General features: G+C 54.1%; 1 protein-coding gene across 1 annotated transcript in view; it reads left to right on the forward strand.

Moving 5' to 3' along the window:
* Window positions 1–25429, forward strand: part of FAIM2 (Fas apoptotic inhibitory molecule 2) — a 36264-nt gene extending 10835 nt beyond the window's left edge. The window contains exons 6-12 of the mRNA XM_030816603.1: window positions 2294–2344; window positions 2686–2725; window positions 3250–3287; window positions 3832–3919; window positions 4198–4293; window positions 5953–6006; window positions 21689–25429. Of these exons, the coding sequence (XP_030672463.1) occupies window positions 2294–2344; window positions 2686–2725; window positions 3250–3287; window positions 3832–3919; window positions 4198–4293; window positions 5953–6006; window positions 21689–21838 (517 nt within the window). The 3' untranslated portion in view covers window positions 21839–25429. The remainder of the gene's footprint in view (window positions 1–2293; window positions 2345–2685; window positions 2726–3249; window positions 3288–3831; window positions 3920–4197; window positions 4294–5952; window positions 6007–21688) is intronic.
* The last annotated feature ends 1033 nt before the right edge of the window (window positions 25430–26462 follow it).

The following is a 26462-nucleotide window of genomic DNA, read 5'->3' on the forward strand; positions in this document are numbered from 1 at the left end:
CAGAGGAGCTGGCCCGAAGGGTGCGGGGCTCAGGCTTTGGTTGAGGTATGCCTGCGGTGCACAGAAGATGCCCCCTCTAACCCAGTCCTCTCCAGCAGGAGCAGAGTGTGGCTGCCACGTTTCCAGGGAGCAGAGCAGGTTGTGATGAGAGGGGTGTAGTGGAGGGGCAGAGTGCAGTGAGAGAAGGGCTGGAGGGGTGGGCGGGAACGCATTGTCTGATTGCTCAGCCAGGGCATTGTCAGGTCTTTGGGAATTTTATACAGGGAAGTCACATGATTGGATCTGCCTGCAGCATGGAGGGTGGAAGGCAGGTGGGCTCCTGCAACAGTCCAAGCCAGAGAGAGAGAGGTGCCCTGACCTCAAAGGGTGGTAGTGGGGTGGAGGGAAGAGGGCAGCTTTGATAACTGCCTGGGTAGGAAGATCAACAAGTCCAGGTGGTTAATTGGGCGTAGCGGAGTGAGAGTTAAGGATGATGCTGAGGTCTCTGATTGGGTGACTTGGAGGATGCATGACATCCTCTGCAGGAAGGAATGCAGGAGATGGAGCAGGGGAGACAGGGAGCTCCCCTCTAACCCATTGAACATTACTTGTATCTGAATAGTCATGTCTGCCCAGTAGGCAGTTGGAAATTCGAGTCCAGGGTTGAAAAGGAAAATATAGATCAGAAATATGGGTGAGCAAGTCATGTGGATGAGTGAGCCCACCTAGGGAGAGCGTGGGGGAAGAGCTGGAGAGGACCCCACATCGAGGGAACCAGGCAGACTGAGAGAGACCCTGGAGGGACCGAGGAGTGGTGAGGGAGGTAGGAGGGACCCAGGGGTCATGTGGAACCAGGGAAACAATGATAGTGACCAGATGTTGAGAAGCCAGGCAACGTAAGGACTGACAAGTATCCACTGCACTCAGTAAGGTCCTGTGATGCGGCGGAGCCAGCTCTTATTGAGTAGTGCTGAGACTGTTTTTTGGGCTGGGAAGATGGAGGAGGGGGCATGGTGAATGGAGACCACTTTTTCAAGAAGCGTGGCTGCAAGAAAGGATGAAGTGGCAGTAGCTGGAGCCAAGGAAGGTGTTGGTTAAAGATGGAAAACAGCTGAGGAGGCTTGTGTGGGAGGAGAGGTACCAGTGGAAAGGTTTAAGTAATGGAGATCCCTGGGCAATTAAGGGGGTGGGAGGATTGCCCTGGGACGGGAGGAGGGACAGGAGGGCAAGTAGCACCACATGATATTTGCAGGTGGCAGGCAGGGATCCAAGGGAGCTCACCTCATTTCCAGTCTTTCTGGAGCACCGGAGGCAGACTGTGCGGGAAGAGAGGGGGCCTGGGAGGTTTGTGGATGGAGGAGGAAGCTTGAAACTGTGGGTGATGGGTGAGAGAACCAAGGAAGGAGATGGGGAAAGGATGGCAGTGCCATGTTGAAGGCCCATTGGGGGTTGGAAACTATGCATTGGTGGCACCGCTAACCTAGGTAGGCATGGGCAAGCTCCACCCTTGGGTCCCCAGCCATCATCTCTCACCTCCTGGACTGGTTTCTGCCTCCACTACCCAGAAAATCCTCAATCCTCCATCACTATCTCTGGATTGCCCTCAAGCTGCCTGCCAGCCTCCCACTGGACGTGGCCACCTGATATAAAAATTCACCCGACAGGTGCCACTTCCTGCTTGTGCCAGGTGCTGGCAGGACAGACGAGGGCCCTACCCTTGCTGAGTTTACAATTTAATAGGCTAGACCAACAGTAAAGTAACTCACAAGATCACTCCGGGTAATGACAAGGGCTGAGAAGGGCCTGTGTGGGGCAGTGGTCATGAGCAGGGACTCTAGAGCCAGACTGCCTGGGTTCTCATCCTGCTTCTGCAGCGTGGTAGCTGGATGGCCTTGGACAAGTCGCCTGACCTCCCCGTGCCTCAGCAGTAAAGTAAAGATACGAGGATTACATTCGTTGATACTCATAAAACACTTAAAACTGCCTAGCACGTGGAAAATGCTGTATATGGGCTTTTAAAATAGCAAGATAGTGTCTGGGGAGACCACTTTGGATTGGGTGGTCAGGAACAGCTGTCTCATGTGACCCAAGATTCCCTGTTTCTAGAAGCAGTCTCGTCCCATCCTTTTGCTCTCTTTTGGAACTGGACCGCCACCCTGCCCACTGCCAGGTTCTAGGATGACCGTTGCCTCCCCATCCTGTCCCGCCTGGCTGCCCTGTGGGCGGGGGTGGCAGAGAGTGGCATAAGCAGGGGGTCTTGGGGGAGGGACCCAGGAGAGGCTGGCTGACTCATCTATCCGTCCGTCTCTCACAGTGCTGTGTTCTTTGCAACCTACCTGACCCTGGCTTGCTGTTCTGGACCCAGGTATGCTAATGGCTTGAGGAGGGACTTGTGGGAATATGAGCAGGATCATGAAAGCTCTGGCCCCAGCCCTGCCTGCCACCAGTGAGCTGTGCACCCCTGAGAGGGCCCCATCCCTCTCTGGGCCTCTGTCGAGCAGGCGGCCCCTCCCTCCTTTACTTGGTGCCTCTGAAGTAGGGAGACGGGGGATGCAGAAGGGAGCAAATGGGGATGTGGCTGAAGGAAGAGGCTCTGAGGAGTGTGGAGGGGGTTGGTCAGAGACTCGCTCCCTGCAGCAGTGACACAGCCTGGGCCCACCGCCCCCACCCCCTACTCTCCCCTCAACTCTGTGGCTTGCCCTGCAGGAGGCACTTCCCCTGGAACCTGATTCTCCTGACCGTCTTTGTAAGTGATCCGGGGTGTGCTGAGGACAGACGCTGAGTGGGGTTGGAGGAAGAAGGGAAGCAGGGTGGACTGAGGACCAGGAAGACTGGGGATGTCCAATGTGAGGTCCCTGGCGGGGCAGGGGTGTTTTCACCCCACTTCTTCCACAAACACATTCCATCTTCTCTTTCCAAATGGGCTTAATCTTGCCCGTTCCCCATCCACTGTCTTTTTTCATTGTGAATTCTTTTAAGGGGTTTGCTTGAGGCATCCTAGAGCTACGGTAATAGAGAAGAGTGGAGGGTCTTAGAAGGGGGGAGCAGGGCCTCAGAAGAAAGGAAGGGACAGCTGGCACAGAGCCTGAAGCTGGCAGCAGGGACACTCCTTAGCCAGGCCTGACTCCTGAAAGTCAGTGTGTGGGGGGGTGACATAGACAAAGAGTTGAGGGGTACCTGCAAGGGGTGGAGACCTGGGCTGGACCTCGAGGGTGCCTGGGCCCCCGTGTCTGAGTTTGGAGCGTTCCTTTACCCCGCTTCTCCTTTCAGACGCTGTCCATGGCCTACCTCACTGGAATGCTGTCCAGGTAAAGGGAACAGGTGGAAGGAGAGAAGGACCATAGGCCAGGCTTGGAGCCAGGCACCGGCCACACCCGACGGGAGCTGCCCCACACCCCATCCTTCCAGGGAGCACGTGGGTGGGCCCGGGGGCTCAGGCATGCAGGAGGCTTTGGCCTAGGGTCCTCTCCTTGAGCACTCAGCTGGACAGTGACTCCAAGACCTGGCCTGGTGGATAGGGGGTGGGGAGCAAGGTGGCTCCTCCTAAACAGTAGCTTACAAGCCCCCAGACTCATGACCTGCAGTTACTCGTAAACCACCTCCGGGCCCGGCACAAACCCCTCCCCACTCCCACTCCCACCTCATCAAGATCCTTCTAATTTGATTTTGAGTCTAAGCCTGTTGGGAGGGGCGGGGCCCAGCAGAAAGGCTGGGGAGGCAGACAGAGGGATCTGGGGAAAGGGCACCAGATTGGGGCCAGGTCCTGGCAGAAGAGAGGGGCCTGCTAGGACTAGGGTGGGGGAGACCAGATGCCCTGCCTGAGAGCTGACCCCTCGGCCTGACGGTCCTCAGCTACTACAACACCACCTCCGTGCTGCTGTGCCTGGGCATCACGGCTCTTGTCTGCCTCTCAGTCACCGTCTTCAGCTTCCAGACCAAGGTCAGCTCTGGGGTCTGCAGGCAGGGACCCCTGGCCTGAGGCTGAGCAGGGGAAGGCAGATGGGGTGCGGGGCTCAGAGCTCAGACCCAGGGCTGGGGAGAGAAGTAAAGGGGGTGAGTTGGGTTTGGGGAGGCCACCTGGTGAGGGGGAGGAGGGGAAGGCATGCCAGGTTCTTGGGGTGAGCACAAGACTATGGCCTGCTGTATGGGCTCGGCCTGTAGTTGGGGCCCCAGGAAGGTCAGGCCGCTCCTGCAGCTGACCCCATCCTGTCCCCACAGTTCGACTTCACCTCCTGCCAGGGCGTGCTCTTCGTGCTTCTCATGACTCTTTTCTTCAGCGGACTCATCCTGGCCATCCTCCTACCCTTCCAATATGTGAGTCTCTGGGTCCCCCAGCAGGCCCCATGGGGAGGGAGGGGCCCCACTGGCCCAAGGTGCCGTTCCCTCCCCTGCCCGCCAGGGAAGGCCAGGAGCCAAGGCCCCACAGCCTGCCATCCTGTGCGGCCCCTCCTGGCACCTGCCACAGGCGTGCTGGCAGTGTAAGCAAACAAGGAGGCTTTTCTTGTCAGGCCTGGGTACCTGCCTGGCTCCACAAGCCACATCCGGCTTCACTTTTCCCATCCTCCTCTGTGGGGTGGAGGTGAGATTGAGGGTAGGGTGTGGAGCGTTTAAACCCTGGGCAGGGAAGGGAGTACTGGGGCTCCATGAGGCCCACCAGACCCAGAGGGGCCTTGAGGAAGGGTCTTCTGGGGGCTCCTGGGGGATCAGCCATGTCCAAAGAGGCAGAATCTAGCTGGCCAGGCAGGCGGGAGGTGGGGCAGTGGGGCTCGGAGCATACCCACATCCTTAGAGCATCCACCAGCTGGCGGCAAGTCTTAGCTCTTTTAGAGGTGTCCAGCCTGCCCTGGGGAATCCAAGTGAGACTCTGCAGGCACCCGGGCCCCTGCATGTGGAGAAGGGGCAGATTGGGGTCATCGCAGGAAGGCCTTGAGATCTGAATCCTGGGAACCCAAGAGATGAGCTGTTGGACCGCTCCTGGGAGCCCAGTACTTATACCCCTCACCCCCATAGCCACACATGGTACACGGTCCCCCACTGCCCTTTTCTAGCAGGGCTGCGAGCAGTAGTCCTCACTTCCCCCTCCCCACCTCCATCCTGCCCAGCCCCAGCCTCGGGGCACTTGGCGTCCAGTCCAGGACATCAGGATTGGTGCTGGCATTTCCTTGGCTCTTCTCAGGATCCTGTTGACGAAGGGAGGGGCCAGAGCTGGGCTGGGGGCCCTCTGTGTGTCTAGGATGGGGAGGAGTGTTACAGGAAGGGGCCGCAGAACTTCAAAGAACCCTTTATTGACCCAGGTCTGGTTGATGGGATGCCTTTGTTTCCGAGTCCTCTGGAGGAGGGCCCCATGGAGGGCCCTAGTGCGGTGCCTCCAGCAGAGTTTCCCCCACAGCTGGCTGCTCCAGACCTGGAGGAAGACTCAAGGGGCAGAGTGTGGGGAGGTGCTGTTCCAGCCTGTGCAGGCAAGCCCACCATGCACAGCTGGCAGAGACTCCAGATGCCCCCCCCACACACCCCTGAGGTGAAGTCTTTGTCCCCTTCTACCTGAGTTCCTTGCCTCCAAGGCAGAGCCCGGGAGTGCCCTGACACAAGGACAGACAGATCCTATGCTGGACGGGGATGAACGCACACTGGGAGGCGGGAGCAGCCTCAAGCAGTCCCAGGCTAGAGGGAGGACGGGGCCCACCGAGAGTCATCTTCATCTGCCCTGAGCCCAGGGCTGTGTGCTGCGGGAAGAACGGCCAGGCTCGGGGGAGTTCTCCCACCAGTCCCGCCAGGATCGCTCTTATCCCGGGCCTCACTTCACCCACCATGGGCACACAGAGAATCAGGGGCCACTGTCAGTCCTGGGGCTCCTTGGGGAGCGCTGGGCAGGGCTACCCCATGTCTTCCATTCTCTAGACTGAGCCCCCCTCCCTGCCCCTCTGACTGCTGCCCCTTCTTGTCATCCCTAAGCCCATTTTTCCTCTGCCGCAGGTGCCGTGGCTCCATGCAGTCTATGCAGCACTGGGAGCGGGTGTGTTTACATTGGTGAGTGTGGTCTGGCTCCTTGGCAGCCTCCTTCCCAGCATCCTGACCATCACCCCAGTCCCCTTCTCCTCCCATCTTCCTCACGACCCTCCTCCCTGGATCCTCGGGAGCGCCTGCGGGTAGGGCTAGGCTCAGTGCTGCGTCTGTTTGTTTGTTTGGGGAATTCTACCTAGTTTCCAGGACAGACCGGCTGACCTGGGCAGGAGGGAAGATTGTAACAGCAGGATGGAAGCTGTAGACAGAGGCAGAGCTGGGAAGAGGCATCCCTTCCTCCAGGGGAGAGGCAGCGGTGCTTGCGGGGGCGGGAGAGTGGGGGTGTCCTGGCCATGTGGACCAAGTTAGTAGTTACCCTCCTAGGGGCAATTGGAGAAGGCTTATTGGAGCCAAGGAGATTCCAGGTACCCTGAGAGAGAGACTGTTACATTGAGCATGTTCTTTGCTGTTCTCACAAAACTGAGAATGTTGATGATGATGATGATGGTTAGGATAACAGTAACAGCTAATATTTATTGAACACTTGCTTCCCCCCAGCCAGCTCTCCATAGCATTTAATCGTCATCTTAACTCTATAAGATAGGTTCTACTATTAATAAATTAAGATGGGGAGGCCGGTCACGGTGGCTCACACCTGTAATCCCAGCACTTTGGAAGGCTGAGGAGGGTGGATCATGAGGTCAGGAGATCGAGACCATCCTGGCTAACATGGTGAAACCCCGTCTTTACTAAAAATACAAAAAAAAATTAGCTGGGCGTGGTGGCGGGTGCCTGTAGTCCAGCTACTCGGGAGGCTGAGGCAGGAGAACGGTGTGAACCCGGGAGGCAGAGCTTGCAGTGAGCCGAGATCGCGCCACCACACTCCAGCCTGGGCAACAGAGCGAGACTCCATCTCAAAAAATAATAATAATAATAATAAATAAATTAAGATGAGGAAACTAAAGCTCAGAGATATCAAATAACATGCCCAAGGTCACACAGCATCCTAGGAAGTGATAGGGCCAAACTGGGAACCTGGACAGTCTGATGTGAGTCCCCCTTGGGGTCTGAGGCTAAGTGGGGAGTGGCTGGAAGCAGATGCCCAGGAGGCAAGAGATGACCATGGACAGACACCTGCCTGGAGCTGCCCAACACAGGCCTTCTGCTCAGGTGGGCCCCATGCACCCGAATGCAGTCGTGTTTTAGGACCCACCCAGTTGGGCAAGCTTGTGCTGGTGACATCCTCTCAGAAAGGCATTCAAGGTCAACATTTATTGACAATGGAAGCAGTAACCAGACTCTCCCCTCCCTTGCTGGAACGTTTAGCTCAATTCAAGTGGCCAGAGTTGCAGCTTAGTCCAGGTTCTAGAGGCTTGTGGGCGACAGGCTGAGGGGGCTGAAATGGGGGAAGGGATGGGGAGAGAGCTGTGAGCAGAGGTTTTGGGGGCTTTGGATAGGGGTCAAGCCTGAGTGAGGGTGTGGTAGGTTCATTCATGCGTCCTTTCCTCGGGTCTTTACAGAGCACCTACTGCGTGTGCTGTGCAGCGCGGCTGCCCAGATGCCTGGTCAGCAGGGAGAGTGCAGTGCGTGGTGCAGAGTAGCACACAGCCAGTATTGTAGAATGAATGAATGACCTCCAGGCTTGGAACTGGAGGGCTGAGATCTAGATGAGAAAACTGAACTCCAGAGAAATGGAATGATTTGTTCATGGTTTGCCGGCAAGATAATGGCTCAATGTGGTCTTGATCAAGACTAAAGTGTCAGCTTATCCCAGGCTACCTAGGACTTTCCCAGTTTCAGCACTGAAAGCCCCACTTCTTGAGGAGCCCCTAAATCCTGGGCAAACTGGGAGCCTGGTCACCAGAAGACACTAACTTTTCTCAGACCCCGCGCCATGCTCTTCCCTCCAGGCAATACTTCCCTAAAGAAAGGTTTCAAAGGATGTGGTGGGGAATCGGACTAGGAGAGAAAGAGGAGGGCCACATTTGGGAGAGCTAATCTGGGCAACAGCGCCTGGAGGCCCTAGAGGGAGGCATTTGCAGGGGACAGAAGAGGGATCAAGCCAGGGCAGACAGGCTGGTGATGTTGGAGGCAGTGAGCACCCATAGGGGGCCGGCCAGGGAGTTTACTTGGCTTCCGGTGGATCAGGTTACAGCCAGTGTGTGAACCACCCGAGAAAGCCATGCATGCAAGTAGGGCTGGGTGAACAGTAATCCCTTAAATTTGTTTGATAAGCCCTAGTGTTATTAGAATAATAACAATAGTCCCCATCCTCTGTTCCATGCTTTGTTTTACAAAGCACTTTCATACCTGTCACCTCCCTGCATCTCCACCACAGTCTGGCTGGGGAGTGGGGGCAGGCAGCCCTGAGGCTGTTAAGACTTGCTTTCCATCCAAAGCCCTGGGTGTTAAGGGGCTGGCACAGAGTCTTTTTTTTTTTTTTTGAGACGGAGTCTCGCTCTGTCGCCCAGGCTGGAGTGCAGTGGCGCGATCTTGGCTGACTGCAAGCTCCACCTCCCGGGTTCATGCCATTCTTCTGCCTCAGTCTCCCAGGTAGCTGGGACTACAAGTGCCCGCCATCATGCCCTGCTAATTTTTTGTATTTTTAGTAGAGATGGGCTTTCACTGTGTTAGCCAGGATGGTCTCGATCTCCTGAGCTCGTGATTTGCCCGCCTCGGCCTCCCAAAGTGCTGGGATTACAGGCATGAGTCACCATGCCCGTCCTGGCACAGAGTCTTATGGCCAGTAACAGGCAGATTGAGGACCAGGACCCAGGTGTCCTGTGCCTGGCCTGGTGCCATTTCCAGTGCCCCTGTGGTTCCCTTCAAAGAGTACACCTTCTGTGGTTCTACCGGCTTGGAATTGGGGAGAGGCTGAGGAGTTCTCTCCAGGAATTTTCCTCTCTCTCTGTCTCTGTCAGTCATCAGCATTGCCCTCTCTAATGGAGTAGTCCCATTAACATAGGAACATGCTGCAATTTCTCCCACCTGAAAATAACCCACAAAACACTCTTGACCCACATCTCCCTTCTCACTCCTGCCCCATTCCCTGCTCCCCATATACAGCAAAATTCCTTTTAAGAGAACCTCCACTCACTTTCTCCAGTGGCTCTCCTCCCTCTCTCCTTCTTCCCTACTCTCCTCACAATTCCTTTCCCTCCCATTCTCTCTCTCTCTCTTTTTTTTTGAGACAGAGTCTTGCTGTGTCACCCAGGCTGGAGTGCAGTGGTGTGATTTCCACTCACTGCAACCTCTGCCTCCTGGGTTCACGCCATTCTCCTGCCTCAGCCTTCTGAGTAGCTGAGACTACAGGCATGCACCACCATGCCTGGCTAATTTTTTTGTATTTTTAGCAGAGATGGGGTCTTGCCATGTTGGCCAGGCTGGTCTTGAACTCCTGACCTCAGATGATCCGCCCGCCTCGGCCTCCCAAAGTGCTGGGATAACAGGCGTGAGCCACGGGGCCCGACCATCTCTCTTAAACACACTCTCATCCTGGTCACAGGGACCTCTGTGTAGCTAAATCCGGGGACCCAGTCTCAGTCCTCATCTTGCTGGACTCCCAGAAGTATTGGATACAACGGTTCCTTCCCTCTCCCACCCGCCCCGAAGCATCTTCTTCCCTTGGTGTCCAGGCCACCACCCGCCCCGAAGCATCTTCTTCCCTTGGTGTCCAGGCCGCCACCCGCCCCGAAGCATCTTCTTCCCTTGGTGTCCAGGCCGCCACCCGCCCAGGCTTTTCTACAGCTTTCTTGATACTGCAAAAGGCCGACTCTTCTCTTTCCACCCTGTTCCCTCAGGGTCTCAGGCAGCCTCAAAGCTTTGAATGCGATACTTTATGATGATTACTCTAACATTTACATCTCTAGCCTGGATCTCAATCTTAAATTCTAGACTAGAATTTCCGGTTGCCTAGTGAGGGTCTGCATGAGGAAGTCTCATAGGCACCTCGGACTTCACATGTACGAAACCAAGCTCCTGCCCCTTCCCTTGGATGCCTGCTTTTCCCAAAGCCTTCCCCATCTTCCTGTCACTCAGGACAAATGCCTTGGTGACATCTTCCACTCCTCCCCTCTCCTCACCCCCTACATCACGCCCCACATCAATGCTGTGGCCCCCACTCCTATCCAGAATCTGACAACTTATCTCTGCCCTCCTGGCTAGCTACTCCCTGTCCCAGCCCCCGTCGCCTCCAGCCTGGATTGATTGTTGCCATGGCCTCCTGCAGGCTGCCCCTGTGCCCGGCGTCTATGCGCAGCACAGCAGCTGGAGTTGTTAGGTCCCCTCGTTCCTCCGTTGAGCATCCTGCAATTGCTTCCCACAGCCTGCAAGCTCTCTGACCTCCCCACTCCCCTCTGCTGTAGCCACGCTGGCCTCGTGCTGCATGAGCATGGCAGGCTGTCTCCAAACCCAGGGCCTTTGCACCTACCTCTGTCTGTCCTTAGGGTCTGCTCACAGCCCTCTCTCCCATCCTTCAAGTGTGTGCAGCTCAGTCCCTCCCTCTTCCTCCCTACTCTATTTCCCTCTCTCTATAGCGCATCTCATTCTGACCTACTATGTATTTTTCTGATCTGTTGCTCATTGTCTGTCTCCCTCCAGCAGAATCTAAGTTCCTTAAGGACAGGGATTGTAGTCTGGCTTGTTCATCACTGCAGCCCCAGTGCCCAGAACAGGGCCTGGTACACAGTAGGTACCCAGGAGATGTTTGTGGCATGAACAGATCCCCAAGAGGTGTGGCAGGGGGCAGGGCCAGGCCCACGGAGGTACAATCAGAGCAAGGCAGAGAACGCACAGGCTATGTGGTTGAATTCAGCACTGCCCATCAGTCTTCTGTGAGTCACAGGGGAGGGGAACTGCAGTGCCAATTATCTCATTAGGAGATCAACACTCCAAAAGGCCCTGGTCAGGATCATCCTGCAGATTACAGAAACAGCAATGGAGAGCATGGGGCCAGTTCCCCGGCTCCGTCCCCTGCCCGGGTTCATCTGCAGCTCCCCTGGGGCCCGTGGGGCAGGGGAATGTTGATGAGAGGGGCTTCGAGACTCATTCCCTTTACCTCCTCTCAGTTTCAGGTAGACGAAGGCCTTCAGAGGCCCAGCCTCATAACTAAATCCCCTTACCCTCCCATTAGCTTGAACTCAGAAACATGCTGACTTCGTCCTGACCCTCAGGCCTGCGGACTCTGTGGTCCCCTAGCTCCAGCCTATCCCATAACTAGCACCCAGCACCCCTGGTCTCTTGTCTGCCCATCCTGCCCTCTCCCACCGTAGCCTTTGGGGAATTCTCAGCACAGTGGGGGCCACTCCCAGCCCTGCAGCTGAGCAGAGCTGCAGACAGCACACTGCATGCAGGCGTCCCTGCCACGTGTGCCGCCTCAAGGAGACTGTGCGAAAGTGGGGTGAAGAGAAGTGTAGGAGGAGGCCCCAGATCCCCAGGGGGACCCTCCCCTCAACCCCCACCAACCTGAGCTTTGGAAGCGCTGTGAGAATCCAGCTTCGAGAATCCAGTTTCTCTCCCAGAAACATCAGCCCCTCCCTTGAGATTCTGCCATCTTTGAGGGCAGGGCTGCCCAGTGGAAGGGGCAGCACCTGAGGGGGTGGCAGGCGAGGCTTCTTAGGGCTCTGGTCCAGCTTTGAGGAACAGGCCCCTCCTAGGCCTCACCCATGTCAGCCTTAGTACATTCTCAGGGAGCCTTGGGTTTTTGGTCTCACCCCTACCCCATATCCCTCACTGGATGCCAGAACCGAAGTATGCCAGTAGAAGTGGGCGAGACAGCTGAACAGCCCTGACCTCAGAGTGGCCAAATCCTCCCATCCCCCCAGTGCCCTCTCTTTGGGTGCTTTTCTGTAGAAACTCAAGGAAAGTCGCACAGGAAGCATGAGGGTCGGGCTGGGCTGGCGTGATGGGGCAGGGAATGAGGTGGGGGCACATGCCTGCAGCTGGCTTCTAGCCGCAGCTGAGACTCCAGGGCCCATGGGACTTGGAGCAGGTTGCCCCATCTCAGAGTTGGTCCTTCCTTGGGGAAGCTAAGGTCTCTGAGCCCCCTAAATCAGGAGCCCAAGCCCCAGAGTCCTCGGGAAGGAATGAGGCATAGGACGTTAGAAATTAGGTGATGGGCCCAGTGGGGAATAGACCTCTTCACTTCCTGCCCAGCCTGGCCAATTTGAGGACCTTGGGAGCCATTGACAGTTGCTAAGAAACATCACAGTTGTCGTGCTTTAAGGAAGATTAGTGAGAAGCTGAGTGGACAGACCAGAGGCTGGGAGACCAGTTAGGAGGTCACTGCAGTGTCCCAGAGCCGGGGTGGGTGGGGGCAGGGAGACTGTGCATGGTCAGTACTGGATTTTGCAAGCCTAGTGGCATTTGGGTGCACAGAGCTGGGATAGGAAGATGCTCAGTAGAGATGCTGGATCTCCAGTTCTGATGTTGACCACTGACTATGGAGAGACATACAGCTATCTGTCCTCAGTCTCTGGAAGAAAAGCAGGGCTGAGACCTGGAGCCCTCAGAGCTGGCAGGGACCTGCCTGAGGCAGCTGCTGCTGAAGCTGAGCAAGCGCTGAAGCCAAGACAGCACGTCCAGAGAGACACACACACACACACATTCACGCATATACACACATGCACATCCATATACACACACTCACATAAACTCACATATACACACATAGCGACATGCACAAACACATACACATACATACACACTCATATACACACATATACCCACATGCACATACACACACATGCACACATACACATATACACATATACATGCATGCACACACATGGACTCACATGCCCACATACACATGCACATATAGATATGCACACACACATGCACTCTCAGACACACATGCATCTATACACACATGCACATACACACTCATGCACACACAATACACATGCACAAACACACGCACACATAGACACACACATGCACATATACACACACATATACACACATTCATACACACATGCACATATACACACATGCACACACACATGCACACATATACACATACATACACATGCACACACATGCACTCACATGCACACATAGACACACACATACACATTCACATATACACACATGCACATACACAAACACATGCACAGACATATGCACATATACACATGCACATACATACACTCACATGCACACAAACACACATGCACATATACATACATGCACATACACAAACTCACATGCACACATAGACACATGCACATACACACATACACTCACATGCATACATATACACATACATATACACATATGAACATACACACACACTCACACATACACACATGCATGCACATATACACACATGCACATACAGTCATATGCACACATATATACACACCTGCACATACACACATATACACACATGAACACACATACACAATAACACATATACACAAACACATGAACAACACACATACACTCACATATACACATTCACATGCACACACATACACAAACGCACATACACACATGCACACACACATGCACACAAATACACACACATATACACACATGCATATACACACATATACACACACTCACATGCACACAGACACATATACACGCACATATGCACACATGCACATACACTTACATATACACTCACATGCACATACACATGCACACATATACAAGTGCACATACATACACATATGCGCACATATACACATGCACATACACACACTCATGCACACATATACACATACGTACATATACACATATAAACATACACACATACACTCACACATACACACATGCATGCACATATACACACGCACATACAGTCATATGCACACACATACACGCACATACACATACACACATGCACACACATATACACACATGCACACACATTCACTCAGACACACACATGCACACATACACACATGCACATACACACATACACTCACATGCACACAGACACACATATACACACATGCACACACATAACACACATTCACATGCCCACATACACACACGCACATATACACACATGCACACACATACACTCACATGCACACAAATACACATACACACCACATACACACAGCACATACACCCATACACTCACATATACACATATGCACACACATATACACACATGCACATACACTCACATATACACACATACACTCACATGCACATATACATATACACACGTGCACATACATACACATATGCACACATATACACATGCACATACACATATACACACATGCACACACACATGCACTCACATGCACACTAAACACACATACACACATATACACATGCACAACAACACATGCATACATATACACACATACACACGCACACACTCACGCACACATGCACACATACACACATACGCACATACACACATGCACATGCACACACATAAACACATACATGCACACATACACATACACACATACACACATATACACACATACGCACATATACACACATGCAGATGCATACACTCACATGGACACATATACCCACATACACATATATGCATACACTCACACACACATGCACACACATACACATATATACGCACATAGACACACATACACATACGTACACTCACCCACACATATACACATGCGCACACATATACATATGCACATACACACATACACACATATATATAGAGGCACACATATCCACATGTGTGCGCCCACACACACATACCATGACCAGCCTGGGCCAGACCCACAGCGTCCAAGGGATTTAAGAAAAATACTCCCGTCTACCCCAACCCCTCACCCTGCTTTTCTGGTGAGGATGGCGATATATGCCCTACCTTCCTCACAATTAGAAAAACACTTCGAAAAGTAAAAATGGCCACACAAATCCAAGGCTGAGGCATGACTTTTAGACTTATCTTCGTTCCATTCAGAGCTTAGAGGCCCATTTCCCGCAATGCGTTGCGTGAGGCTGAAGGAGCCAGTGAGAACCTTCTCTATTAGGTCACCGACCCTCTGCCACTGAAACAGTCCCAATGCCTCCCCTGAGGCCTCCCCGACGCCTCACCCAGACAACCTGGAAGTGGCATGGGTTCCTCTGGGCTGGGGTGGGTGGACTGATCAGTGATTGCTCCTGCAGGGGAGAGTGTGCAGGCCCCCTCCTGAGGCCTGCCTGTCTCATTCCTGAGGAGCTCATCCCCCAGCCCACACCCTGCTCAAACCTGACGGGAGGAGGTGGAGAAGCCCTGGGGTGGGGGACTGAGGGAGGGGAGGCAGAGGCAGCTCCACACCTGCCTGGGGGCAGAAAGGAACTTCTGCTTCCATATCCAGGACCTGGTTCTTCAGAGCAGAGCCAGGAAGAGGCACTGGCACGGCCAGTAGGGGTGGGGAGGGGGCTCTGCAGCTGGCCAGTGCCCCCCACAAAGTCACATTCAAGTCCTCGCTGCTCCTCTTACCATTCTGTGACCTTGGGCAAAATGACTTGACTGCTCTGTGCCTCACTGGCCTCATCTTTAAAATGGGGCTAACCTGCCTGTCTCAGGCTGCTATAATGGATGAACAGGGTAACGAAGGGAAAACAGCCTCCTCACACTTGGCACATGGCAATTCTCAATCGATGACAGCTTTTACTCTTTTTTTTCTGAAACGGAGTCTCGCTCTGTCACCCAGGCTGGAGAGCAGTGGCTCGATCTTGGCTCACTGCAAGCTCTGCCTCCCGGGTTCACGCCATTCTCCTGCCTCAGCCTCCCAAGTAGCTGGGACTACAGGCGTGCACCACCACGCCCGGCTAATTTTTTGTATTTTTTTTTTTTTATTTTTAGTAGAGATGGGGTTTCCCCATGTTAGCCAGGATGGTCTCGATCTCCTGACCTGGTGATCCACCCGCCTCGGCCTCCCAAAGCACTGGGATTACAGGCATAAGCCACCACACCCGGCCCGGTTTTTACTCTTACGGTAAATGATAACCTTGTCATTTAGATCACCAGATTTAGCCTGGCTTCAAAATCTGGTGATCTAAATGACAAGGTTATCATTCACTGTAAGCATCAAAGCCCCTTCTCTGCCACATTCTAGCTGTGTGGACTCACCGAGTTACATAACGTGTTTGTGCTTCAGTTTCCCTATGTGTAAAATGGGGACAAGAACAGTACCTCCCTCATAGGCAGCTGTGACTTTTGGATGCATTCACATATGTAAAGCACTCAGTGCCTGGTGTGTGGTCAATGATCAGTAACTCTTACCTGTTAGTAAGTTCTCTGAGGTCTGAGCCAAGATTTGAACCCAGGTCTGTGTGACTCCCCAGTCTGTTCTTAGGCACTGTATTATACTGGACTCATGCCCTTTCTCGTATGACCACACATGGCTCTTTCATACAAAATATTTTATTCCACTTACTGCCACAGGCTATTGATGCTTACCTTGCCTCCTGGTTCCTTTTTTTTTTTTTTTTTGAGATGGAGTCTCGCTCTGTCGCCCAGGCTGGAGTGCAGTGGTGTGATCTTGGCTCACTGGAACCTCCACTTCCCGGGTTCAAGCGATTCTCCTCCCTCGGCCTCCCAAGTAGCTGGGATTACAGGTGCCCACCACAACGTCCGGCTAATTTTTGTATTTTTAGTAGAGACGGGGTTTCATCATGTTGGCCAGGCTGGTCTCAAACTCCTGACCTCAGGCGATCCCAAAGTGCTGGGATTACTGGCGTGAACCACCGCACCTGGCCCACTTTTTAAAAAGCTGATAGATAATCATGTGTCATTAACACACTTTCATACACTACCCCCCTTTCATTCTGATTCAAATGCCTGCCAGACCCTGTTCCTTTGGTGGCCCTCCTGGGGGTGCAAATGTTGTCTGTGCCATCTAAATTTTTGACACCCAGGTCAATGGAGAGAAGCATCTTCTATTGGTATCAGGCAAGAAATGGGCCCCAGATCTCCGCTCAGTGGTCTCTCTTCACTCCCTCACCCCCTCACCCTCTCCTGCCTAGTCGGCACACCTGGGCATATGGCTGGTAATCTCTTCTCCAGAGGCTCCCCAAAGCCCGAGCTCACCCTCCAGCTGTCCCTGGGCTGGGTGATGCGGGCAAGTCACTTACACTGTCTCTGCCTCAGTGTCCTGAGCAAATGATGGAGCTGACAGTGTGACACCTGCCACAGAGGCTTATGGTGAGAATTCAGTGAAAGAGTTCACGAACTCTTCTTTTGTGCTATTTTAACCCTTCTATTTTAAACTTCTAATTATATAATATGTGAATACATTTATTCACATATTTCACTTTTGGAAAATCTTAAATATAGAAAAAAGCAAATGTCATTTTGATCGTGTCCCTCCCTGCTTTCCCCAGCAGGAACCATGAATTCTCTCTCCTCCCAAACCTTTCTTCATGCATTTCATAGATATTTGCTACGCGAGCTCCTCTGACATGTATAGTTTCATGGGGATCATACGATATAGATTTTTCACAACTTGCTTTTTTCTCACAGTAGCGTCTGTCGCAGATGTCACCACCTCAGCACTGCTGCCCGGAGTTTATTTAACCAGCCCCGTGTTGGTGGAGTTTGGGTTGTTTCAGCATCTCACTGTTAGAACCAATGCTGCCAACAACAGCCTGGGGGTTGCCTCCATGCACCCTCACACTGGCATTTCTGCAGGACAGACGCAGTCCACGTGTCACTGTTTATGCTGATTCAACACATTGCAACCCCAGCTTTTTGTATTCAGTGCCTGCCTGCGGGTGGCTCTGAGCTGGCCTTTCCATGGCATGCACTGCCCAGAGCCCCTCAGCGTCACCTCTGGGGCCACATTCAGGGAGGACAACAGACATAAGCCTGGGCCCCCGGATCCGGCAGGGTCAGGCCAGATGTGTGGCTGGGGGCCCCGGCCAGGTTTAGCACTGGCCAGTAAAGTGAGGCGGGGAAGTTTGCCTTTGGCGCCTGTGCCCTCTGCACATGCTCCCTCCCTCCCTGCAAGCCCACTCCTCCCCTATCTCCACCAGCGTAGGAGATGGCACTCGATAAGCAGCCATCAGCAAGTCACTCAGCTCTCAGACTCCTTTCCTCATGTATAAGACCACGAGGACGCCCACCTCCCAGGGCAAATGGGGAGAGGGAGATGAGATCAAGTGTTGGTCTGGGGAAGGACTCTTCAGATGTAAGTTAATAGCGTCCTTGTCCCGGGGGACCTCCTGCCCCATCCCACGTGCTCCTCCTGCAGAGTCTCCTGTTCAGCTGGCCACTAACTCAAGTACCTGCCCTCCTTTTAGGGGTTTGCAGTCAATTCGGTTGCTAGCTCTCAGCCAAGATCCTAGCTACCCACTAAGATGTTAACTATAACCAAGATACCTGCTGTCAACCAAGACATTAGTTAACAATGCTTTCCATCTCCAAGGAGATAGCAGCAGATGACTTTCCCCTGTAAATCAATGCACTACCATGCAGAATCTCTGATCATGTCTTTTGCCCTCATTGGACTGTCAGTTCTATGAGGGCAAGTTCTCTGGAACATAGTAGGTGCTCAGCAAATATTGTTGGGAATAAATCAATGAAAAGACTTTGTTTGACTCACAGACATCAGATGGCAGTGATGGGTCATACTGGTCAGTGGGGTTGAAATTTGAAGCAGGCCATCCCAGAGAACACCACACAGATAAGCATCTGTGGCCATGGACCAAGGGCTGGGGCAGAAATCATTTCATTCCTCTTCTCTCCAAGAGAAAAGCCAGCTGGCTGCTCTAGGGGGTCTCCTGCGTGGGTGCTTCTCAGAAGGGCCACCCCCAGAGCTGGACAGGTCCAAGCCTTCCAAGTTAAGAGACTCAATTTCATTAGCTCACCCAGGGGTGACCAGGCTCTGGGAAACCAACCAAGCAAGCTACTGATTGATCAGCCAGATCAGCAGTTTATGAACTGATGCTGGCAGCTGTGACTGCCAAGTGGCCCAAAGCATTTGCGCTGGGCCTTCCGCTTGCTCATTCTCTCTGCAGAAGGAAAATGTGCTTGGGAATCCAAATCAAACACAGAAGGAGCAGAGTGGAATGGAGAGAAATCATACTCAAAAATACAAATAGTGGATGCCACATACACTGTCATAAATCTACCCTCAAAACCACACCATGGTGTGGGCATTGCTACTGTCCCATTTTGTAGATGAGGACACTGAGGTCAAGTGGATGACTTGGCTACTGAGCAATGGAGCCGGGTCTTAAACCCAGGCATTTCAACTCCTGTTCCTGTCTGGAGTGCCCTTCCCTCAGTGCCACTGAGCTCAGGAGACTGACGCACCCTGCGCAGGGCTCCTCTCAGCCCTGGCCATGGCTCCCCATTTTTGCTCTGTTAAGGCCACTCAGCTCCCCAAGGAACAGTGCTGCCTCCCTGATGAGATGCAAGAGATACCTGAGTCTCATCAGCAGCACGTGCACGTCCTCAAGAGGGCACCTCTCCTTCTGCAGATAATAACAATGAAACCGCGTTACTATAATAGCAAGCATTCATTAAGTGCTTCCCATGTGTCAGGCACCGTGCCAGGCCCCTTGCATGCATTATCTCATTCTCACAACAACCTCAGGAGGCAGGCACGCTCATCTCCCTTTTGCACATAGCGACTCACAGGCCCAGAGAGATTAAATGCTCTGCCCAGGTCCTACAGCTAATGAGTGGTAGAGCAGAGCCTGCAGTCCAAGTGGATCTGACTTTCAAGCCTGTGCTCATAATTGCCCCCACCTCCTCACCTTTGAAGGTGGCCCTGCCTCAATGTCCCGTGTGCTGGAATTGCTCCCTGTTGGAGCCCTGGCCTCTTGGGCATGGCGGGGGGACATTGCACCAGGGCTGGGATTCGACTAGGATTCTACGGGGCTGCGTCTATAGCAACTCTAAAGCCTGGGTCTTGGGGGTCAAGGAGTCCATGGCGGGGGTGAAGGAAAGGGAACTGGGCATGACCCCTGCCTACCGAGCAGAGTGCAAGCTGCAAGGGCAGGCCCCAATCCCTTCCTCCTCTATCCACTTCTCCCATAGTTCCTACCTCAGCGAGTCCCCCACTCTTCAGTCAGGCCTCCCAGGCTTCCCTAGGCCTTCCCAGCTAGCAAACTCCTACCTAAGCCTCAGGTGAAATGCCACCTCTCCTGGGTCACCTTCCTCTGGCCCAATTAGTAGGTCCTTCCTTCATAGTCCTAATTGTGCATTTCCTGGGTTTCCTTGTAATGACCTGTAAGTGTCCCCCATGATGCTGCGAGCTTCCCCAAGGGAGGCATGGCTTTGTGTTTCTCGTTGTTTCCACTCTCAGCAAGTCCCTGTCCGCAGCTGTTGCCCCATACATATTTATTGTATAATGAATGAGTTTCAGAGGACCCAGGGAACATGCCTTTCATACACAAGTGACTGAAGAGCCCAGTTAACAAGAATGCGACTCAATGTAAAAGAATTCTAATCCCGGGCTGGGCCTGGTGGCTCACGCCTGTAACCCCAGCACTTTGAGAGGCTGAGGAGGGCAGATCAGCTGAGGTTGGGAGTTCAGGACCAGCCTGACCAACATGGAGAAAGCCTGTCTCTGCTAAAAATACAAAATTAGCCGGGTGTGATGGCACATGCCTGTAATCCTAGCTCCTCGGGAGGCTGAGGCAGGAGAATCGCTTGAGCCTGGGAGCACGGTTGCAGTGAGCCGAGATCACGCCATTGCACTCCAACCTGGGCAACAAGAGCGAAACTCTGTCTCAAAAAAAAAAAAAAAGAAAAGAAAAGAAAAGAAATTCCAATCCCACGTGGCACGTGGATCAGTGCTTCATCACCTTTGAGATACCGGTGGACTTTCTGGCCTCTTTCTCCAGAAAAGCGCACCACGCCTGCCAAATTTCATATGCTACTTAAGGGTTCTGCTCCTTAGGCTTGGAACCCAGAGGAAAGCTATGTGGGGAAGGGTAGGAGCCACTGTATACAGTGGGCAGGCCTGGCAGGGGCAGCGGGGTGACACAGTGCTGTCTCAAAGGGAATCTGTTCCTAGTCCATTAGGCCAAGCAGGGCCCCAGGGAAGAGCCTGTTTCCTGGGAGGAAAGGCATTAATCCCGGGTGCTGTTAGCAGCAGGGCAGAATGTTTACACCTGGGGCTCCGGAGCCGGCCTGCTCGGGTTCAAATCTTGGCTTTACCACTTTCCAGCTGTGTAACCTTTAGCTAATATTTAAGGTCTCTGGGCCTCACTTCCTGCAGGAAGAATCTGATTCTTACTTGATGGGGATGTCGGTAGCACTGATGGGCTGATGTCAGTACAGCACAAGTGCTCGGGCCCTGCTTGTACCTGAAGCGTTTGCCTTCCTCTGAGAGCAGGGTCCTGAGGGAATGGCAAGAAGACTAGGCCTCAGCTTGAAGGTCCCCTCTCCCAGGAAGCCTTCCCTAACTTCCTGCCACACTCACATAGGTGAGGCTCCTTGTTATCAGCCCCACCGCTGCCTGGAACCTTGTTATACTCATCATCCTAACAATTACTTCCTCTAGACTCTAAGCTCTGTGAGGACAGGGATCCCGGCTGTCTCGTTCTCTGCTGTATCCCTGTGCCTGGCACACAGCAGGTGCTCAGTAAATAGCTGCTGAATAGAATTAGGGACAGAAGGTGTCACAGGAGGGCCACTGGGCAGTCAGGCAGCAGATGAGGGTAATAAAATTGGGGGTGGGGCTGAGGGGGGCACCTGGGCTGCCATAGTCAGTGTCACACTGCCTGGGCCTCTGACCGCTGTCTCTCTCCTCCCTTCTCCCAGTTCCTTGCACTTGACACCCAGTTGCTGATGGGTAACCGACGCCACTCGCTGAGCCCTGAGGAGTATATTTTCGGAGCCCTCAACATTTACCTAGACATCATCTATATCTTCACCTTCTTCCTGCAGCTTTTTGGCACTAACCGGGAATGAGGAGCCCTCCCCGCCCCACCGTCCTCCAGAGAATGCGCCCCTCCTGGTTCCCTGTCCCTCCCCTGTGCTCCTGCGAGACCAGATATAAAACTAGCTGCCAACCCAGCCTGTTGCCAGGCCACTCTCTACCCCAGCCCAGCCCAGCCCTCTGCCGCTTGTACATACGCCATGGGGACCCTGAGGAACTGAGGCCACGTCAATCCCCGTGCCGCCCCATTCCCCCCGTTACATCTTCCAAACTGGGACGGTCAAGGCTGAAGGCTCCTCTGGGTTTGAAGGTCCAAGGGACAAAGAGGAGAAGCCTAGCAGGATTTCAGATGCGGGAGAGACCCAGGAAGCCCGGCAGAGCCCTGAGCCCCCACCACAATTCCTCCTAGGGCTGCACAACCATGTGACCTTGGGGCACACTGTCCTGCGTCCAGTCTGTGTCCTCCTGTCTTTCTTGTCCAGGTCAGGCAGTGACACTTTGTAAGAAAGGGGGTAGGGGACACAGCTGGGCAAGTGGAGTGGGTGGGCAGGATGGCTGTCCCAGGCTGCCCATCTTCTCTTGGCTCTAGGACCAGAGGCTTGTTCTAGGGATTTGGACCTGGAGGCCAAGGGCAATAGGAGAGGGTCTGAAGCCTGTGCTGTCTGCTGCTTGCTGTGAATAGCCCTCCCGGGTCACGACAGAGCTCTGTTGGGGCAGGAGGTGAGGGCAGGGGGCCCCGCTCCTCAGTGACGGCCTGCCCCGGGGCTCCCAGGGAATCCACCCAGACCCGCGTCCACCTGGGAGGCATTTGGGGTTGCAGGACCGAGACCCACATCCTCTCAGTCGCTTCTCCACCCGCCAGGCAGCTGCCACAGGCCTGAGGCTGAGTGAGGTGTGCTTGGGCCCTCCGGCTGGATGTTCTGGGGGAGGAGGCAATTGCTCCAGCTGCCAGGCCAGCCCTATCTGGAAGGAGTCCTGCTCTGCCTCAGCCCTAACCCGAGGCTGTGTGGGAGTCCCTTCTGCACCTCTTAGTTCCTAAACCCTTCCCGTCAGCTGCGGTTTGCTGGCTCGTCCCCAGCCAGGCCTTCTGAGGTCTTCGTAGTTGGCAGAATCCACATCTCTTCTAGCTTCACTGGCCACTCACTCAGCCCAGAGTCCCTAAGTGCTCCCCCTACTTATCTCTGCATCTCTCCAATTTGGAAGCCATCCGGCTGATGCCAACAGCCAGGGCCAGTCCCTCCAGCTGGTCCCATGTAATGAGGCCAGGGCTCCTTATCAGCTTCCAGGCGGCTGGGATCTCATGTAGGGTGTGCTTCAGCCCTCCAACCCCCAGGGGGGCGCCTGTGGGGAGGGAGCCAGGAGGCCACACTGGGGGAGCGTGCAGCCAGCATGTGCAGTGGCCAGCTCCAGGCCAGTGGAAAGTTACTGTGTGCAGACAGGAAGGCTCTGAGTGGCTAGCAGGACCCTCCCTTTGCTTCGCCCTCCTCCTCTTCTCTCTCCCCTGTGCTGGGAGCTCCGTCTGCCTTGGGAAGGGAGACGAGGTGTGCTGTTCCTTCCCAACCCCATCCCTCCCCACCCTTCCTACTCCCAGCTTTCAAGAAACATTGCAGAAGCATTTGAAGTTTTGTTCCATCTTGGGTATTTGAAGAGAAAAGGAGCCAAGAACTGGCAGGTGGTGTGTGTGCAGCAAAGGCACTGGGGCCATGGGTGACATGCCCACTGTGTGCTGCTCTAAATTAATCCATCGCAGTGATCCTCCAGAGACAGCGCTCTGCTCATGTCCGTAGCAGAGGGAAAAGCCGAGGTGCTCAGAAAGGCTCGCTAATGAGTCCCAGGTCATACGGCTAGCGAGTGGCGGGCCTGGGGTTCAGACCCACAGCTGCCTCACGCAAACAGGGTATCACGCTGGCCCCTGGGCCTGGGTGGGGGCCGGAATGAGACCACATGAGAGCGCAAAGAGGTGGGTGGTCAGGCCCTGATGTCCTGGGGATTTCTTGTCCTCAGTGCCACCGGGCCTCCCGTCTTTCCTGAAACCCCTCGCCAGATTTTGCACTCTGAGGTTTGTATCTTCCAGGCAAGAGCTGGGAGGCAAGATTTCTGGTTTCTGGTTCCTAGCCTCACTGCCAGCGGGCTCCTGCTATTAGGTGAGGGTTTCTTGCTGTCTGGAATTCAGTTTTTCCATCTGCCACATGGAAATTCATAGCCAGGATAGGGCGGGAGAGGCACCAGAACATTTCTCTCCACTGACTTTCTCACCCGGTTCCCACCCTCCTCCACCTCCTCTCCTCTGGGCCCCTCACAGTTTCCTCTCCTCATCCCTGGTCTCAGTTCCAGAGGGTTAGCCCCAGCACCCCACTCTCCTGCCACTGTCAGATAGCCTTGGTCATGCTTCCTAGAATCTACTTGTCCAAGTTCTCCTCTCCCTGGGATAAGTTATTGCAGAAACTGGGGATTTAGAAGCTTATTCAGGGCTGAGTGCCAAAAGCTTGGGGGAGGAGGGACAGGTCCCCGGCTATAAACAGTGTCACACACGCATCACGGCCATTTGAGAAATGGCTTCTTTGCAGAGCTGGGGAAGCCGGGCAGAAGGTGCCGCAGCCTCCCTACTGTGGGTCCTGAGGGGCGTCCCGGGCACCACAGTGTAGGCAGCAGGGTCAGGGCCAAAGTCTGTACGTTCCATCTCCAATCCAGGCAGTGAGGAATCCTGAAACACCAGGAGAGGCGTCAGAAGGAGGAAGGGCGGGGGAACAGGAATGCAAGATTAAGGAAACCGCAGCTGAGCAGGTGTCACAAGCTGTAAAGGAGGAAGGGAGCCTGCAGGCCCCTCACATTTTTGGCCTGGGTGGGGCTGGGCCCGGGAAGGGGTGGGCTGGATTTTGTAAAGCTGGAGGCAGCCAGGAATCTGACCGTCTGGAATGTGAGTTGAGGGGTCTCCCACTGAAGTCCTCTCCTGGAAGCTGCAGATGGGGGCCAGGGAGGCACACGCAAGTCTGGGACTCATTCCCGGGCACACCTATGGCTCCTTCTGTATCACCTGGGGAAGCCCCGGAATCTTAGTTCTTCCACTCCCTACTCTTCCTTCCGAGGGAGTCAGGATGGGACAGACACCCATTTTCCAAAAGGCTCCTTGCCTCCTTCCCTGGCCCACCTGAAGCCAAGTCCCAGGTGTCCTGGTTGCGCTCCTGGGCTGGGTGGGATTTTGCACAAGCACTTTGCTGCCCTCCGGTGGCTGCTTGAGGAAACGCGGGGCCTGGTTTGGGAGAGTCACCGAGGGCCCATGTGGCTGGAGGTTGGGGGCAGGATCTGGCCCCCAGCTCTCCTCAGACCTCCCCAGACCTGTCTTCTCATTAGCCACCACTGTTTTCTTTTGCCGAACGATGGTTGCATCTCTCGGACACAGTGTACCCCCTCCCAAGCCCTCCCTGAGCCGTTCTCCTGAGTCCCTGAGGGCAGACACAGCTCCAGGGACCCGGCCCGGCTGCCACACCCCAGACACTCCTGCTGTCCACTGGCCTCAGCTCCTGCAAGTTCCCCAGTGTCCGCACCTGTTCCCTTCCCTGACCTCACCTTCCTGGGGTCTGCGACTGACTGGAGATAAAAATAAAAGCAATTCTGACACCTGAGTCGTTTCCCTCGTCTGCTGCGTGCTGGTTGCCTCAGATGGTCGTGAAGTCTGTGTGGGTCGAACCCGGACTGTGTGAGAGCCTTCTCACCAGAGCTGCTGAGTTTGAAGTAAATCTCCACGTTTATTTTCATGTGGACAGAGTTAAATTTGCTCTCCTGCTCAATAAACCCTTTACGGAGGCTCTCAGGATCCCAGACTTGGAAGCAATCCCAGAGGCTCCTCCGGAACAGGGGCTCACCCCTTTCTGTGGAAGCCTGTCCGTTTGTGGGCTGTTCTGGTAGAAGGGTCCTTCTTATTTTGAGCCAAAATCTGCTTCCTAAAAGGTACACAGAAGGAAGGAATGCCTGGGTTGCAGCTGGACAGATTCTCCAGAGTGACAGCTTTAAAACCACGGAACCTTGGCTGGGTTCAGTGGCTCATGCCTGTAATCTCAGCACTTTAGGAGGCCGAGGTGGGTAGATCACCTGAGGTCAGGAGTTCGAGACCAGCCTGGCCAACATGGTGAAACCCCGTCTCTACTAAAAACACAAAAATTAGCTGGGCGTGGTGTCGCACACCTGTAATCCCAGCTACTCAAGAGACTGAGACAAGAGAATCACTTGAACCCAGGAGGCGGAGGTTGCAGTGAGCCAAGCTCACACCGCTTCACTCCAACCTGGGCGACAGAGCAAGACTCCATCTTAAAACAAAACAAAACAAAACAAAAACCCTACAGAACCAAAGCTCCTTGAAGGCAGAGTTATGACACACGGTCTCAGTAAACAACTTTCCAGTGAATGGAAATGGGTGGAATGCATGGGTGAATGTGTCTACTCCAACCCTCTTATTTTACCTGAGAGGAAACTAAGGAGCAGAGGGTGCAGCGACTTGTCCAGGTTTACGCACAAATTAGTGACTGGGAGTGGGGTCAGGAGGCACATGGGTTAATGATCACCCCACAAGCTCCTGTGGGGAATGTGGGGTCAGGGCGCTGTGTGGGAGGGGAGGGAACGCCATCGCACTGGAACCACGGGGGACGCTATCCTTGTCTC

Source organism: Nomascus leucogenys, chromosome 8, assembly GCF_006542625.1.
Source record: "Nomascus leucogenys isolate Asia chromosome 8, Asia_NLE_v1, whole genome shotgun sequence".
Taxonomy (NCBI): domain Eukaryota; kingdom Metazoa; phylum Chordata; class Mammalia; order Primates; family Hylobatidae; genus Nomascus; species Nomascus leucogenys.